The 18,376-nt window shown below is 36.7% G+C and overlaps 1 protein-coding gene across 8 annotated transcripts in view; it reads left to right on the top strand.

Annotated features, from left to right (window-relative positions):
• CEP350 (centrosomal protein 350) overlaps positions 1–18,376 on the top strand; it is a 161,434-nt gene that overhangs the window by 131,859 nt on the left and 11,199 nt on the right. For all 8 annotated transcript variants that reach the window (XM_005540126.5, XM_074027214.1, XM_005540125.4 and 5 more), the window contains 6 exons: positions 2,852–2,991; positions 5,393–5,475; positions 7,297–9,299; positions 10,213–10,620; positions 10,717–10,863; positions 13,525–13,647. In XM_005540126.5, the coding sequence (XP_005540183.3) occupies positions 2,852–2,991; positions 5,393–5,475; positions 7,297–9,299; positions 10,213–10,620; positions 10,717–10,863; positions 13,525–13,647 (2,904 nt within the window). The remainder of the gene's footprint in view (positions 1–2,851; positions 2,992–5,392; positions 5,476–7,296; positions 9,300–10,212; positions 10,621–10,716; positions 10,864–13,524; positions 13,648–18,376) is intronic.

The raw sequence follows: 18,376 nt of genomic DNA on the forward strand, positions 1-18,376 counted from the left end.
AAATTTTAAATTTAAATATTAAAATAAGTATTAAAATAAATATTAAAATTGGCTATATATAGTGGTGTGTTCTGAAGTCCCAGATACTCAGGAGGTTGAGGCAGGAGAATTGCTTGAAGCCAGGAGTTTGAGGCTGTAGTGCACCATGATTGCACCTGTGAATAGCTACTGCACTCCAGCCTGGGTAACATAGCAAGACCCCCACCTCTAAAAATTAATATTAAAATAAAGTATTAGATGTTTTTTTTTTTCCTAAATAAGAAAGATTAGGCCTTTGAAAGAAAGATTGGTATCTATACCCTTGTAAGCAGAGAACTACCAGGTAAATAATTTCAGCGTTTGGAATTGTTGCTGCTTCCCTTCCCCAGCTTTCTTCTTTCCTCTTCCTTCCCCCTTCCCTTTCCCCTTTTTTTCTCCTTTTCTTTCCTCCTTCCCCTTCCCCTTTCCCTTTTCCCCTTCCCTTCCCCTTTCCCCTTCCCTTCCCTTATTTCACAGAATGGTGTTTCATGCCACACAACTTATTAAATAGTACAACTCTTTGTACTGTTTGAATAGATTCTAAATGATAACTTAACTTGAATTTTCCCCCAAGCTGTAGCAGCCTTCCTGATTCTGTCCCAGGCTGGGATGTCTTCCTTATTCTGTTTTTCCCTGTCCATTCAGTCACTAGTTCTCATGGATTTTTTAATAAAGTTTCTTGTTTGTTCCTTTCCATTCCTACTGCCTCCAGGCTAGTTGGGGCCCTTATGACCTCTTGCCTCTACTGTCTGCGTAGTCTCTTAGATGTTCTGCCTCACACTGCTTTTCTATTACACACATTCTGCTTTTCTATTACACACATTCTGCCAGCCCCGTGTTCCTAGAACATGACATTCATTGTAGAATCAGACTGAATCTCCTACTTATTGCAAGAATCCCTTCTCATCTCATCACCAGAGAACATCATTCAACTTCTACCTGAACACTTCCAGTAATAGGAATTTTCAAAATTTCGAGCTAATTGGTTTCCGTGTTAAACTCTAAGTGCTCTAAGTATTAGAAGAGCTCTTTGTTGTATTTAGCCAAAATTTCTGTCCTTTCAATTTCCACCTTTTGGTCCTTGTTACATAACAGCAAACACATGCTTCTCCTACCGCTATTAATTTAATCATCAAATATTCAGATGCCTATTTATGTGCCAAGAGCTCAGCTAATTACACATATTTTTCATTTAATCCTCACAACAAGGTGTGAGTATTATTATCCCTCTTTTACAGGTAAGGAAACTGAGTTTCAGTGAGATTAATGATTTATCCAAGGATACACAGCTCATAAATGGTGAAACTAGGATTTTAATCTAGTTCTAATTTTAAATTCTGTGCCTTTACCATTGTATTGTCTTCCACATAGAAAAGAGGCCTGTTAATAGATCTGGAGAAAATAAACATTTAAACAGGTACACAGTACACAGATGGAATAGGGATTGTAACTTACACAATGGTTAGAGTAGGAAAAGTGATTAAGATACAATGACCATACTGGGGAGTTCATGCTGGAAAGAAGTGGAAATAAAATTTTAAAATACAGATTATATTCAGGACCTTAGAAGTAAAACTGATGAATTTGGATTTCATCTTATACGTCAGCTAATGAGTCATTGAAGTAACTGTTGGAGATAAAGTACTATTAGAATGAATGGTATTGCTCAAAAATGTTCCTTAATAACTATGTCAGTCAGAAAAGAGCCCTCTAGAGAAGTGCCATATGATCCATCTCTTCCAGCATTCTACTTAATGGCGTAAACAAAGACAAAAGAAAATTCTGTATTTAACTTTTAAAATTACAGTATATGAGAGAGATATATATAATACATAGCAGTTAATATAAAAAATCTATTGGATTTTATTTGATCACAGATTTAATAAATGGACTGTACTCATAAATGTATAGCTTTCAGATCTTAGTAGTCATAGTCCTCATGTATACCTACTGAGCTAGAACACCTAGCTGTGGTATAGGTTTAATACCAGGAGTTACCTTAACAAAATGTTGACAATTCAGATGAAGGTAACATGGATGATGAGAGTTGTAAAAGTAGTGATTTCAGCCCAGATTTTACGGATCCGTAGCAGTTGACAAGCATCCATCCATCCATTAGTTCATTCTATAAATATGTATTGATAGGCTACTTTGGACCAGACATTGTGAATAGGACATTACGTACCAGACATACAGTTTTGAACAAAACACTAATTTCAAATAGTGAGAGCTGTAAAAGTAAGGACTTCAGCCCAGAAAACTAAGGAATGATAATATGAGATGGAGGGATTCCCTTATATTTCATGCAAATTATAAATTAGTAAAGTTTTGTTTACAAAGAATGGGTAATAACCAGGAAAGTTTTTTTTTTTTCTTTGTATTTCTGAACTATCATACTGTCAACTATACCTTTCTCTTTTTATAATTTGTATCCCTTACTTAGCCCATAAGAAACTTACTGCCATTGAAACTCAGAACAGAATGGCTAACTTCTTAAAAATATCATGAAAGTAATAGTACACTCTTTAGCAAATATAGTCAAAGAAGTTTTTTAATGTGGCAAGGTATGAGTTATTGCTTCATCGTATTAAATTTCTGTAGATTCACAATGTCGTTTCTTAATTGATACTGGAATTACAATTATATATCTTGCTTATAGATTGTACAAATAACTATAGAGTTCTGGAGAATGATGCTGAGGGGGCAAGGAGGGAGATTTTATATTGCATCTTCTTTATTGTTTGAGTATTTTACCTTAAAGTATACTATTTTATAATTTAAAATAAGTTTTAAAAATTATGCCTAGTAACTCCTCTGATTTTTCTGAACTTAGTCGTATGATGAATTTATTAAGAAAACTGAAGCCGAGCTTAGCCGAGATTTGGAAACATCACCAACAGCCAAGCCTCAGATTAAAACACTCTCCTCAGCTTCTGAAAAACCCAAGATCAAACCCCTCACACCACTACACAGGTAGAAATTTTTGATAACTGTCTGTATTCTGCCTTGTTTGGAAAAGGAATAAGGGAATATTTTCAGTAGAAGTTACCTTTTAAGTAACTGAAATTATAGAAGTAAAAATATTATTTTCTATTTTTAGTGTCAGTGAATTAAAACTGTTATGTATTACAATTAAAAATTACATATGTAAGGTATTGATTTTAAAATACATTTTTAATCCTGCAGTCTGATGGGTACAATGAAAATGGTACTTTCCAACATTGCTAGTAGTAGCATAAGTTGATGTGGACCTTTGAAAAAAACAGTTTGGCTATGTTTCAAAAGTCAAAAATAAGTCTGTAACCTTTGACCCAGTAATGTATTTCTGGAAGTCTAAATTGAGAAAATGTGGGGTACTGAAAATCTCTATTTGCATGAATATATTTATCAGAACATTCTTTATATAATAAAACATTGGAAACAATTTTTATGTCCAAAAATGGATGAATAACTCAGTAAATGATGGTTCTCTGCAAGTGATGGAATGGTATGCAGTCAGTAAGCAAATACAGAAGATACTAAGTTGCAACATTAGAATATATAATATTGTGTATTAGGAAGTCAGGTTATAATATTTAAACTAAATTTTGAACAAAAAGGTTAGACAGATCAGTTCAATTGAGAAATAGGGGTCATTTCAGAAAGAATGTTATTCATGAATGACTAAAAGCAAAAAAAAAAAAAAAACCAGATTGGCATATCATAGAAGCTGAACATAATAGGATATTGCTGGAGTTAGCAGAAGGAACAATAAATAAAAGCCAAACTGTGAAAACCTTGTACTCATTTGTTCTTAGCAGTTTGTGTTTTACCTTTTAGAAAATGTGGAGCCTTTGAAGGTTTCTTTAAAAAGTATTTTGGGACATTTTTGTTAGAGAGGTATTGTAGGCTCATTACAATTAATTTAGCATTACCTAAATTTGAATCCTGGCTCCATTTCTAGCTGGTTCTATAACTGTGGGCAAGTTATTTAACCCCTCTGTGCTTCAGTTTTTTAATAGGGATTCATACCCTATTAAAAAGGAGTAATAATACCACCTGATTAATACACTTGTTATGAGGGTTAAAAGACTTAACAGGGCATAGGACACAGTAAGCATCGTGCATTAGCTGCTGCTATTATTGTTGTTACTATTTCTAGGGAAGCAGTAAAAAGAAAAGAGTTTAAATCATATCATACCTAAGTATCCCAAAATAGCAAATGTCAACAATTAGATATGTTTGCTTCTAGGATTTTTTATGCTCAGATTTTGTGTGTGTTTTTGTTACATATGTATTTTTCCATTATATTATGAAGTGTACATTTTAATTTCTACATAATATGTTATTGAATGGCTTTGTAATTTTCTTAATCAAGCTACTGAAGGATTTTAACCAGAGAGTGACACAGTCATATTTGTGTTTACAGAAATCTTTCTGACCACAATATAGAAGAAAGATAGAAAAGAGTAAGCTTGGAAACAGGAAGAAAAATAGTCTGAAGCCAGACCTCAAGTAACCAGTATTAAGAATAGAAAATAGGAGACATATTTTAGGATAGTGAAGGATTAAGAAGAAAAAAAAAAAAAAACACGTAGACTTGACTAGTTAAAGTGCTAGATGGGGTAGCAGGGCAAGTCTAAGATGAATCCCAGGTTTCTCTTAGGTAGTTGATTGGGTCATGGTTTCATTAATGTAAATGGAAAAGGTGGTTTTCTGTGGGAGGCTTATGATTTTGGTTTTAAGTGTTAATTTTAAGTGCCTGTTGTTTAAGTGAAACTATGTGGAAAGTTAACAGGGTTAGAAATATGAGGATGATAAGCACATAGATAGTGGTTGAAGCCATAAATCACCCAGAGGAGATAGCATTCAGAGGGAATAAATGGGAGCCAGGTACTCAAGATGATAAAATAGCAACATTTTAGGGCATTATAAAAAGGTAGGAAGTAAAAGCCAAGTATTACAGTTTAGCAAATGAAGTCAAGAAAATAAAGAGAGTGAATGTAGCCTCTTCTGTTATCTGTAAAGAACAAGAGAGGACAGTAATAGGGAGTGGTTTGAGCAAATAGCTTTGAACAAATGAGAGAGAGACAACTTTTCATCCTGCAGACAGGAGGAAAGGCAGTTAGGATGGCTGTGAATATGGATAAACTTGTAGGTAAAAGTTTGAAGGTAAAGTTCATGCCTGATGGCCTCTGTTTTTGTCATCTAGTGACAAAGGCAAGCTCATTTAGTGAGAGTGATGAGAATTAGAAATAGGCTTGATGAAAGTGGCATAGATTGACATACCTACTGTGGAGAAGAGGAAAGAAGCAGTTGTCTAAGAATGCCTGCTTTTTGTTACCAGTTGTTATAGTAATATATTTATTTCTGCTCATTAATTTTTATACGTCAGATCTGAAACGGCAAAGAATTGGAAATCACTGGCAGACTCAGAACGTTCTAGAGGATCCCTGGAGTCTATTGCTGAACATGTTGGTATGTAACTAGAAAAAATAATTAACTTGTAGCTACATAGTCTAAGGATTTATGCAGAGGCCTACAAAATTCTACCTCTATAGCTTTTTTATTAAAAAGTGAATTTCTTAATTACATTATTTAACATTTTAAAGTTACTTTTATATTTTAAAGTGATTTATTGGCTACGTGTAAATTATATGAATCCTTTTTGTTTGGTTGGTTTGGTTTTTAGGGGTTTTTTTTTGTTTGTTTGAGACAGGGTCTCACTCTTATCACCCAAGCTGGAGTGCAATGGCATGATCATAGCTTACTGCAGCCTTGACCTCCTGGGCTCAAGCAATCCTCCCATCCTAGCCTCCCAAGTAACCAGGACCAGGATCACAGGCACATGCCACCACACCCAGCTCATCTTTTTTTGTTTTTTTAAGAGATGGGTGTCTCACCATTGTTGCCCAGGCTGGTCTCGAACTCTTGGGCTCAAGCAGTCCTCCCACCTCAGCCTGGTTGAAAATTACCAGCACTTCAGCCAAAGTGCCGAGATTACAGGCATGAGCCACCACACTCAGCTGAATCAGTCTTTATTGTTCAAAATTTATTAGAAAAACCAAAGCATAATGATTAAATAGCTGAGTATATCATCAGCATCTCTAAATTTCCCCTAACCAGATTTTTTATCTGGTTATGTATATTTTCAGCCTAACTGTTTCTCAGGTAAATAGCTGTATACATTTTTTCAGTTTAACCGAAAGAAAGTTAATTATTGAAAATAAAATGTAGGCTACGTGCAGCAGCTCATGCCTATAATCCCCACACTTTGAGAGGCTGAAGTAGGCAGATCACTTGAGCTCAGGAGTTTGAGACCAGCCTGGGCAGTCTGGTGAAACTCCATCTCTACAAAAAATACAGAATTAGCTGGGCATGGTGGTGCACACGTATAGTCCCAGCTATTTGTGGGGCTGAGGCAGGAAGATCGCTTATACCCAAGAAGTCCCAAGAAGTGAGTTGTGATCAGCCGCTGCACTCCAGCTTGGGTGACAAAGTGAGGCACTATCTCAAAAAAATAAAATGCAATTCAGTGAGAAAATAAAACTGAGGCGCAAAGAAACATCAGTGACAAAAGAGAGATTTGGCTAGGCACAGTGGCTTGTGCCTATAATCCCAGGTACTTAGGAGGCTGAGGCTAAGGATTGCTTGAGCCCAGGTTCAAGGCTACGCAGAGCTGTGACCACTGCACTCCAGCTTAGGTGACAGAGCAAGATTCTTGCTCTTAAAAAAAAGATATTTGAATTTAAAACTTTTAACTCTTGGATTGTTAGCTCATTATATTGTACTTTGATCATATTTTGCAAGTTAAGCTCTTAAAGTGCTATATTTGCAGAAATAGTTGATCTGTTTTCTTTTTAATTCAAGAGCTTAGTTGAACCTCCTAGGAAAATGTATTCTTTTAGAAGTATATATGGAAGTCTGTTTCTCCTTCACTAGTTTCCTGTTTGAAAAATGTTTGTAATAACCATCATACAGTTCTATTTTTGCATGATTTGAGGATGAATGTGCAAAGCAATGGCTCCATCAACTTAGATATACTTTTCTTCACTTTATAAGTTAAGACAATGCTTAAGAAATTATTCCAAACTTTAGAATTTTAAGCAATTTTAAATGTTGATACAGATGATATTCTATTAAAAGAAAAACTTACAAAGTAGCCAAAACAAGTCATATTTGTTGACTAGAGGGTTTTTTTCCCCCCACTAAAATTTGGCTTTTCTCTAAACTTTGGTCCACAAAATTGAAAGATTGTGATTAAATCATTTTGATGTGGTGATTTGTTTTTTCTTTAAGATGCTTCACTGTCAGATTCTGAGAGATCCGTATCAGAAAGGTCTTTATCTGCATATGCAAAGAGAGTAAATGAATGGGACAGTCGAACAGAATGTTTTCATACCCCATCTCCAGTTCTCAGATCATCAAGGAAAATCAGGGAAGAATCTGGAGATTCTCTAGAAAATGTACCTGCATTACATCTTCTCAAAGAATTAAATGCCGCTAGTAGAATTCTTGACGTGTCAGATGGCAAGGTTGAAGAATCTAGTAAAAAATCAGAAATACAAGAAATAGAATACACAAAATTGAAGAAGAGTAAGATTGAAGATGCCTTTTCTAAAGAAGGTAAATCTGGTGTCTTACTGAAATTAGTCCTAGAACAGGGAGACTCATCTGAAATTCTTTCAAAGAAAGATCTTCCTTTGGATTCTGAAAATGTTCAGAAAGACCTAGTTGGATTAGCTATTGAAAATCTCCATAAAAGTGAGGAAATGTTGAAAGAGAGACAGTCAGATCAAGATGTGAATCATAGTCCAAACATCCAATCAGGGAAAGACATTCATGAACAAAAGAACACAAAGGAGAAAGATTTGTCTTGGTCAGAACATCTTTTTGCTCCTAAAGAGATACCATACTCTGAAGATTTTGAAGTGTCTTCTTTCAAGAAAGAAATTTCAGCTGAATTATACAAAGATGATTTTGAGGTGTCATCTTTGCTGTCACTCAGGAAAGACTCTCAGTCTTGCAGAGATAAGCCACAGCCAATGAGGAGCTCTACAAGTGGAGCCACTAGCTTTGGTAGTAATGAGGAAATCAGTGAGTGCCTAAGTGAGAAAAGCCTTTCTATCCATAGCAATGTTCACTCTGACAGGCTATTGGAACTCAAGTCCCCTACTGAGCTGATGAAAAGTAAGGAGCGCAGCGATGTGGAGCATGAACAGCAAGTTACTGAATCCCCTTCCTTGGCTTCAGTTCCTACTGCAGATGAGTTATTTGATTTCCACATTGGTGATAGGGTGTTGATTGGAAATGTTCAGCCAGGAATTCTTCGATTCAAAGGTGAGACTAGTTTTGCTAAAGGATTTTGGGCGGGAGTGGAGTTAGATAAACCTGAAGGAAATAACAATGGAACATATGATGGCATTGCATATTTTGAGTGCAAAGAAAAGCATGGTATTTTTGCTCCTCCTCAAAAAATATCTCACATTCCAGAAAACTTTGATGACTATGTAGACATTAATGAAGATGAAGACTGTTACTCAGATGAACAATATCAGTACTATAATCAAGAGCAGAATGATACAGAGGGTCCAAAAGACAGAGAAAAGGATGCCAGTGAATATTTTTATGAGAAATCCCTACCTAGTGTGAATGATATAGAAGCCTCAGTTAATAGAAATAGAAGCCTTAAAATAGAAACAGACAACGTACAGGACACTTCTGGGGTACTTGAAGCCCATGTTCACCAGCAGTCTTCAGTGGATTCACAGATTTCTTCAAAGGAAAACAAAGACCTCATTTCTGATGCCACAGAAAAGGTTTCCATTGCTGCGGAAGACGATACTTTAGACAATACCTTTTCTGAAGAATTGCAGAAGCAACAGCAGTTTACAGAACAGGAAGACAACCTATGTGCTAAAACTTCAGAAAAGCTTTCTACACCACTTCTGGATCTTTTAACAAGAGAAAAAAACCAGCTGGAAGCCCAACTGAAGTCATCACTAAATGAGGAAAAAAAGTCAAAAGAACAACTGGAAACAATCAGCTTACTGACAGACAGTTTACTAAAAGTTTTTGTAAAGGACACAGTCAATCAACTACAACAAATCAAAAAAACCCGAGATGAGAAAATCCAGCTTAGCAATCAGGAGCTTCTTGGTGATGACCAAAAGAAAGTAACACCCCAAGACCTATCCCAAAATGTTGAGGAACAGTCACCAAGTGTTTCAAGTTGCTTCTTAAGATCTGAATTGGAAGATGAGAAAGAAGAGATTTCCTCTCCAGATATGTGTCCCAGACCGGTGAGTATTTCATCTGGAAAAAGTATCAGTATACCTTTTGATACTTTTAACAAGGCAACTTACCTTGCCTATATAGTACATTTTAATTCTGTAACTCCTGATAGGTTTTTTTTTTCCTTGACTTGTTGTTTATTAGAGAAGGATCACTATACAAGTTTTTAAAGGCCTTGTAGCTGTTTTTCTGGCTGAAGTGTAATTGTCCTCTATTATGTCATGAGTAGTCAATATAGGGTTGTCACAGGCACTGGCAGGTTTTGGGGAACTAAAATATCCATTTAAACTGCTTAGTCGACAACCCCTGTACTGTCCACAAATTACATCTCCTTCCAGATTCACTGAACAAATTCATTCCATGGAGTTTTCCAGTGGCTCACCACCCAATTCTTTTTTGCCTGTGAAATTATTTGTTTACATGTCTACTCAGTCATGGTTGGCCTGCAGAGGTTAGTAGTTGTGATGTTGATTCTGGTAAAATGAAATGTATCCACTATGACATGCACTCAGACCATCAGCTTGTTTATGTTGCCCATGGACAGTTGAGCAAAAGTAATGACTTTGAGTAACTTGAGCCAGATGGTCACCAGAGGTGAGAAATTTTATATCCCATTTCCATATCCCATAGATGGACAGTTGTTTAGAAACAGAATAATGATCATACAAAAAGCAGGGAGAGCCCTAATCAATAAGCATTTTATAAAAATTCAATTATGTGTAAGGTTTATATAAGTAGAATTGAGGGAACAGGATAACTTTTTCTTAAGATTGTTTATGAGTAGCCACCATATTTTTTTTATTCTGCTTACTTACAGAGAAATATTAAATATATAAATAGTACATTTACTCTGTCTTTATTTTAAAAAAATGATATGAGGTCCCTAAATTGTGCTCTGTTTGAATGGTTCCATTTCTATAGGAGAGCCCAGTATTTGGTGCCAGTGGGCAGGAAGAACTTGCTAAGAGACTTGCTGAACTTGAGCTCAGCCGGGAGTTCCTGAGCACATTAGGAGATGATCAAGACTGGTTTGATGAAGACTTTGGTTTGAGCTCTTCTCACAAGATCCAAAAAAATAAGGCAGACGCAACCATTGTACCTCTAATGGCAGAATCTAAAAGAGTAACCCAACAACCATGTGAAACATTATTGGCAGTCCCCCATACTGCAGAGGAAGTAGAGATTCTTGTACATAATGCAGCAGAAGAACTTTGGAAATGGAAAGAATTAGGCCATGATCTTCATAGCATCAGTATTCCTACAAAACTGCTTGGCTGTGCCAGTAAAGGTCTAGATATAGAAAGCACTAGCAAAAGGGTCTACAAACAGGTAGGTAAAATAAAAGGATAATTTTAGTTTTTAAACTTCTTTCCCATTGTCTGAAATTTGATTCTTAGCCATTTTGTTTTGTTTTTCTTTATCAAGGCGGTTTTTGATTTAACAAAAGAGATTTTTGAGGAAATATTTGCTGAGGATCCCAACTTAAATCAGCCTGTCTGGATGAAGCCATGTAGAATCAACTCTAGTTATTTCCGACGAGTGAAAAATCCAAATAACCTTGATGAAATCAAGGTAAACTGCAAACTATAAAGTGTCTTCTTTTTTGACTTGCTGTTCATTTACACATATCTATGAATGTTGTAAAAGCAAGTGCTCTTCTGTATTATTAACCTTTGTGTCTTCAGGACCTGTTCCATAGTGGGTATTCAATAAAGATTTCTTGACTCACTGAATCCATGAACAGTGGAAAGATTGGAGTGAGTGAAAGGGCTGAATCCTCAAGTTTGTGCAAAAAAAAAAAAAAAAAAAATTTATCAGTCATTTTCTCTATATACATAATTATAATATTTAAGAAAAATTAGGAAATACCTAGGGAGATAAATTATTGCAACTCATAGGAGTTTTAGGTAAGTTTGGGGGGCTTTAGAGACAGGTATAATGTTCTAAAAGTACATGTGAATACATGTCATATATATGTCTTTTCAGTATGCCAGCCCTGGACACATAGGTGTTACTTCTCTATCTTTGACTTTGGAGGTTTCAAATTGGTAATGTGGTTTTGAACTATGTAGGATAATAATATAATACATAAAAATATTTATTTTGTTATCTAAGAAACCGTTGTAGACCCTTGCCCAGAAGCTACAAGGACTGCGAATTTTAAAGTCACATTGGTGGCAATCTGTTCTGCCTAGTCACATGTTTCCTTACAGGAAAGGTTATATTTCCAGAGCAGTGATTCTCAACTTTTAATGTGCATGTGAATGATCTGAGGATCTTGTTAAAATGGAGATTCTGATTTAGTAGGTCTAGAGTAGGACCTGAAATTCTACATTTCCAACAAGCTCTCAAGTCATGCTGGTCCTGCTGGTCCCAGGACCACGCTGAGTAACAAAGCTTTAAAGTTGTATTTCCCAAACTTACTTGATCACAGAAAGCCTTTAAAAATATTTTATACTGATAGAACACCAACAGATATTTATGAGATGGGATGTATGCTTACCTCAGGGGTTGGCAAACTATGGCCCCTGAGCCAAATCCAGGCCCTTGTATGTTTTTATAAATAAAGTTTTGTTGGACCGCAGCCATACCTATTTGTTTACATGTTATATATGGCTGCTTTTCTGCTACAACAGTGTAGTTGAATAGTTGTGACAAAGACCACATGGCCCACAAAGCCTAAAATATTTACAGTCTGATGTTTTACAGAAGAAGTTGGCCAGCCCCTGGCTTAAAGTAAGTAGCTTTTTAAAAACACACTGTATACTCCATTCCTTCTACCCTTCCACAATTGATAAATGCTTGAATGCTATGTGTGTCTGTGAACAGGTAGGGAGTGATGGAATTTGCGGGCACATTGGTACTTTGAGAATCTTTCCAGGTGATTCTGATTCATAAATGTGTCCCTTCCCCTGTTAAGAACATTGTTTTTTTAACAGAACAACCATAAAAGTAACAAAATAAATTATTAATAACATTAAGTTGAGGTGAGACAAGATACATAATATATACCAACAATCAAACTACATGCATCAATATAGCGTACAATAAATGCCCACAAATTTTAGTATTGACATAGCATTTTGTAAAGTTTTTAAGGGTGATAGTTCAAATATTGTTAGTAGTAAAATTATTATGCTTCTCATACTAAAGTGTTGATATTTTTTAATTTAACATATTTGAGTTTTGGTGCTTCAAAATAAACTATCCCAGATAAAGTCTTTGCTTTTCTCACATTACATTGTCCCCAAAAATTTCTTTGAGATTTTTCCAATTCAGAGATTTATTTTATGCTTTCTTTAGTAGTTTTGCCAGCTTGAAGTTAGCTAATGGTAGGTTTTTTGTTTTTTTGTTTTGTTTTGTTTTGTTTTTGAGATGGCGTTTCACTCTTGCTGCCTAGGCTGGAGTACAATGGCGTGTTCTCAGCTCACTGCAACCTCCGCCTCCTGGGTTCAAGCGATTCTTCTGCCTCAGCCTCTCGAGTAGCTGGGATTACAGGCATGCGACTACCCCACCCGGCTAATTTTGTATTTTTAGTAGAGACGGGGTTTCTCCATGTTGGTCAGACTGGTCTTGATCTCCCGACCTCAGGTGATCCGCCGCCTCGGTCTTTCAAAGTGCTGGAATTACAGGCATGAGCCACCGCACCCAGCATGGTAGTTCTTAAGTAAACTCTAAAGTAATTTTTCTTTGCAGATTAATCAGCGGGTTTTACTTTATTGTTGTGATTTTTAGACAAGATCTCACTTTGTCACCTAGGCTGGAGTGCAGTGGTGCAATCTCAGCTCACTGCAGTCTGGACCTCCTGGGCTCAATCAATTCTCCCACCTCACCCTCCTGAGTAGCCACAACTACAGTCATGTACCATCATGCCCAGCTAATTTTATATATTTTTTGTAGAGATGAGGTCTCTCACTATGTTGCTTAGGCTGGTCTCAACTCTTGGGCTCAAGTGATTCTCCTGCCTTGGCGTCACAGAGTGCTGGGATTACAGATGTGAGTCACCGTGCCCAGCTAGGTTTTACTTTTATATGTTTCGTAAGTGAATAAAGTCTCAGCATTTGGAATGCTTTTCCCTTCAAATTGCTATGTGGAACTGTAAGTGGAAGAAATTTGTATGATATTTTATTGTAAATACTATATTCTTAGCACGAATCTGTTTACTGCATTGTAAACACATGAAACTCAGGAATTCTGTTGTTTGTGTTTCGTGTATTTGTCTTATTTCCACAGAGCTTCATAGCAAGTGAAGTACTCAAGTTGTTCAGTCTTAAAAAGGAGCCAAACCACAAAACAGATTGGCAGAAAATGATGAAATTTGGAAGAAAGAAAAGAGACCGAGTGGATCATATCCTGGTCAGTGTATACAACCAAACTGTTTTTATTTTGACCATATCTTTTAAACTCAGAATGTAGTTAGATTCTAAAAGGAAAAGGGATAGAATTATTCTTAAGTCTGTGGTATTAAAATCTTAAAACCTTTACTTGCTGCATTTCTACCCCTCAGTTTTGTTGATTATTTTCTTTTGTACTCAGTAGATGAATATTTAACTTGATCAGTAGTATTTTATGTAGAACTTGAGAAATTAACTCGAATGGAAGCAAAGTTTAAGGTAGTGAATTGAAAAGAGACCAGTGTGGACTCTGGAGCCAGACTGCCCACGTTTAAATCTTTGTTTTGCCACTTACTTGATGTGTAATCTTGGACAAATTTATCTAACATTTTTATGCAAAGTGAAGGTAACAATAATAGTACTTACCTGATAAAGTTATTAGGAACATTAAATGAGTATATGTGTAAAGCACTTAGAATAGGTCCTCATATATAATTCAGTAAATATTAGCTGTTACCTCATCACTATTATCATTATCCAGAACATTCCCTGGATAGGATTTATTTGGTTTTGCAATATATTTCTGTAACATTAGAAAAGTGTTTATCAAAAAAAAAAAAAATTCAGGTTTAACTCTGAACATTTTAATTCTGGACCTTTTATCTTATCTATATTGACATTTATATAATGAAAAAAAGTGTAATACTTAAATTTATCACCGTTCTCATGTATGTACCTCTCTAGTGTTTCATTTACTCAGTAATAACTGTACTAGATAACATTTGCTTAGTATTTTATAGTTTATCATTCTTATGCCTTATTTTTTATTTTTATTTTTTTTTTTTGAGATAGAGTCTCGCTCTCTGTCACCCTGGCTGGAGTGTAGGGGCTCAATCTCCGCTCACTGCAGCCTCTGCCTCCCAGGTTCAAGTGATTCTCGTGCCTCAACCTCCCAAGTAGCTGGGATTACAAGCACCTGCAACCACGTCGAGCTAATTTTTGTATTTTTAGTACAGACAGGGTTTCGCCATGTTGGCCACGCTGGTCTCAAACTCCTGACCACAAGTGATTCGCCTGCCTTGGCCTCCCAAAGTGCTGGGATTACAGGCACTGGGATTACATGCCTGGTGTCTTATGCCTTATTTGCTCCTCACAATAATTAAATGAGGTAGGAAGGACTAATGTTGCTCTTTGTTTTACAAATGAGGAAATTTAGATTCAAAAATATCAAGTGATTTGCCCAGTAAAATAAGAGGCAAGATTTTAATCAACTAATTCTTCATAGATCTTCGCATCTCAAGAAAGTGAACTTGTTCTCATATTTCTATCATGTTTTAAAGTCTGAATTGTTATTAATTTCCAAGTTGTTACTTCCTTCTTAGGAATTAAAGAAAAAAGCATATTAAGAGGCATTCATCTAACCTATCAGCTAAATTGATGATATCCCTTGTACATCACCTCTGTGTATACATCGAGTCAAAAATTGTGCTAATTAAGGACTGATGTTACAATAGTAAGCAAAACAGACATAGACCCCGCCTTCGTAGATTTCCAGTTTGATGGCAGAAACTAGCCATTAATATATCATTTACACACAAGTGTATAATTGTAAGTTAAGCATAAAAATGGAAGAATAGGGAGCTGTTAAAACCACAGGAAGCTGATCGAATGAGGATGGTCAGAGCAGACTTCTCTGAGGAAGTGACATTTGAGCTCAGATCTTAAAGATGAATACATGGCAACAGTAAGAGAAAATGAGGAGGAAGCAAAAGTGGAAACCCCTGGTAAACCCATCAGATCTCACGAGACTTATTCACTATCACAAGAATAGCATGGGAAAGACTCCCATGATACAATTACCTCCCCCTGGGTTCCTCCCACACACGTGGGAATTCTGGGAGATACAATTCAAGTTGAGATTTAGGTGAGGACACAGTCAAACCATATCAGTACCCTGACAGCAGAGGCTTCCAGTAGGTGCCAAATAGGGTCAGTTAAGCAGAGACATCTCTCTAACAGTTATCAGAAATTCTCAAATACTAAACAAAATATTTGTTTTTCAGGGGTAAGGTTATTATAGTTTGGGTGAGGGGAGTACTGTGCATAAGAATTGAAGCAATTTAGCAACTGGTAAACAACAATAATAAAGTATATATTATGTGACTATCCCCTTTGCTGGTTGTAAAATGTTTTTTAGCTTCCTACAGAGAGACCTGACCTATATAACTTTTTGCATGAGCTCATTCTTCTTAGTTTGTTTTTAACAAAACGATACTGTCAGCTTCTTGAGCTAATTATTAACAAGAAATGCTAAATGAACTAGTCTCCTCTCCCATGATTAGATTTGGTCAATCTTGTATTTTCAGATTCTGATGTTTTTACATTTTAGGGGGATTGAGATTTAAAACAACAATTTTTTTTAATAACACATAAAATTTTTCTCAAACCACATTTTCCCTCTACTCTCACATCACAACAATCATCACCACACAAGAAAACTTCTGTGACCATATGTGTGTGGACTTTTCCCATACACATCAAGCAGTGGACACCAGCTGGGTGTCCTCTGAATCAGTTCTGATACTCTCTACCCAGAAATAGTGTCACATCCCACAGATTGAGTGCTCAGTCCCCAAGACTGCCCCTGTCCCCTCCACACACACATACCAGTTGCAAGTCCAGGCCTCCAGAACTTCTGATGGACCAGCTTCAAGTTGGGGCTCCCACCTTTGGGTTCAATTAATTTGATGGAGCAGCTCACAGAACTCAGGAAACACTTACTTAGGTTTACTGGTTTATTAGGAAGCATATTGCAAAGGATACAGAGACACATAGGGTGGGGTATGGGGAAGGGGCACAGAACTTCCATGCCTTCCCTGGGCTGCCACCCTCCAGGAACCTCCAGGTTTAGCTATCCAGAAGCTCCCTGAACTCTTTGCTCTTGGGTTTTTCTGGAAGCTTCATGACATCAGCATTCCTTCCCCCAAGATTGGATTGGACCCTCTCATGGGAGGGCCTTAAGACCCACAGTCAGAAAGGCAGGGGAACATTAGAATGAAAGGAGGGCAGGCCTGCCACTGAGGCCTAACAGCCCTGACATTTTATTTTATTTATTTATTTATTTATTTATTTATTTTGCGAGACAGTCTCGCTCTGTTACCCAGGCTGGAGTGCAGTGGTGCCACCTCGGCTCACTATAACCTCCGCCTCCCAGGTTCAAGCAATTCTCCTCTCTCCTGTCTCAGCCTCTGGAGTAGCTGGGATTACAGGCGCATGCCACCATGCCTGGCTAATTTTTGTATTTTTAGTAGAGACGGGGTTTCACCATGTTGGCCAGGCTGGTCTCAAACTCCTGACCTCAGGTGATCCCCCTGGTCTCGGCCTCCCAAAGTGCTGAGATTACAGGTGTGAGCCGCTGCACCTGGCCAACCCCCCACATTTTAATGAGACTATAACAAGGGCTATGGGAATTATTAGCCATTTTTTAAGTTTTTACTAAAAGAATGAGCTTATTTTGCTCTATGATTTTGTTAACACTTTTCACCTGTTATTGGTTTTCTAAGTCTTTTACATGTTTAATTATGAAATATTTTTAAAGTATAAAAAAGAGTAGAAAATATTATAGAGTGCATTGTTTCTGCATCCTTGTCCTTCATTCTGAGCTTGGTTGCATCTACCTAAAGTACACACTTAGTATTCCATTAACTTCAGGCCTTTAATGTAAACTCTGTCTTTGTTTAAAAATGTCTGTATTTCAGCTCTTACTTTTGAGTTATATTTTAGCTCTATATAAAATTTTAAGTTGGTACTCTTTTTACTTAAGCAGTTTGAAGATATTTAATTGTAATTTTGAAGCAGCATCGTTTTCTGGGGTGAATACCCAGGGTTCGTCGTCTCGAGCTGAGAAAATTAACGACACACACACACACATACATGAAGTGGGTTAAGGAGTGGAAAGTTTAATAGGCAGAAGAAATGCGAGAGGAGAGCATCTGTCTCTCTTATGAAAGAGAGGTGTTCCAAAAAAGGAAAAGCGGTGGACCACAGCAGATTTTACAGGCAGGCTTCAAGAGGTGGTGTCTGATTTACATGGGGCCTACAGATTGGTTCCACCAGGTGTGATGTTTACTGGTGCGGGAAAGGCTGGTCACCCCACCCTAATCTTATTAGGCAAATGGATTTTCTACTTGGCCAGTGCCATCTTGCCTGCTCCTTACTGTACACGTGGCAAAAAGAAGAGCGGATGGAGCCGCCATTTTGAATATGCCTATTCCACGGGTAGTTTTTTCTGTTGTCACAATTGCTAGCGTTCGCTTGTGCAAGCTTTCAGCTTGCTTGTCTATGTCTGCAGCTTGATTTTACAGGCTGTTCTTCATTAGAAAAGAAACTGATTTGGGGGCTGCTTTTCATTAAAAGGAAAACCTTACCAAGGACTTCCTTACCCTATCTGCTTAAGTAATTTCTTTTTTAACTTTTATATCATTCTGACCTCTCTTGTTGCTTTTGAGAAGTCTGCTGACGGTTCTTTATGGAGAATTGGTCTCTTCTGTTTTCCATTTAAGATTGTATGTGTGTGTGTTTGTTCTCTAATTTTTCTGGATATGTCTAAATGTGGATTTGTTTTTATTCTGCTTTAGACTCATTGTGCTTATTGAATCTATAGATTCATATCTTTACTCAGTTCTGGAAATTTCTCAGCTATTGTCTTTTAAAAGATTGCTTCTTCCCAACTTTCCCAATTCTCTGTGAAA

Source organism: Macaca fascicularis, chromosome 1 (genome assembly GCF_037993035.2).
Source record: "Macaca fascicularis isolate 582-1 chromosome 1, T2T-MFA8v1.1".
In the NCBI taxonomy this organism is placed as follows: Eukaryota; Metazoa; Chordata; class Mammalia; order Primates; family Cercopithecidae; genus Macaca; species Macaca fascicularis.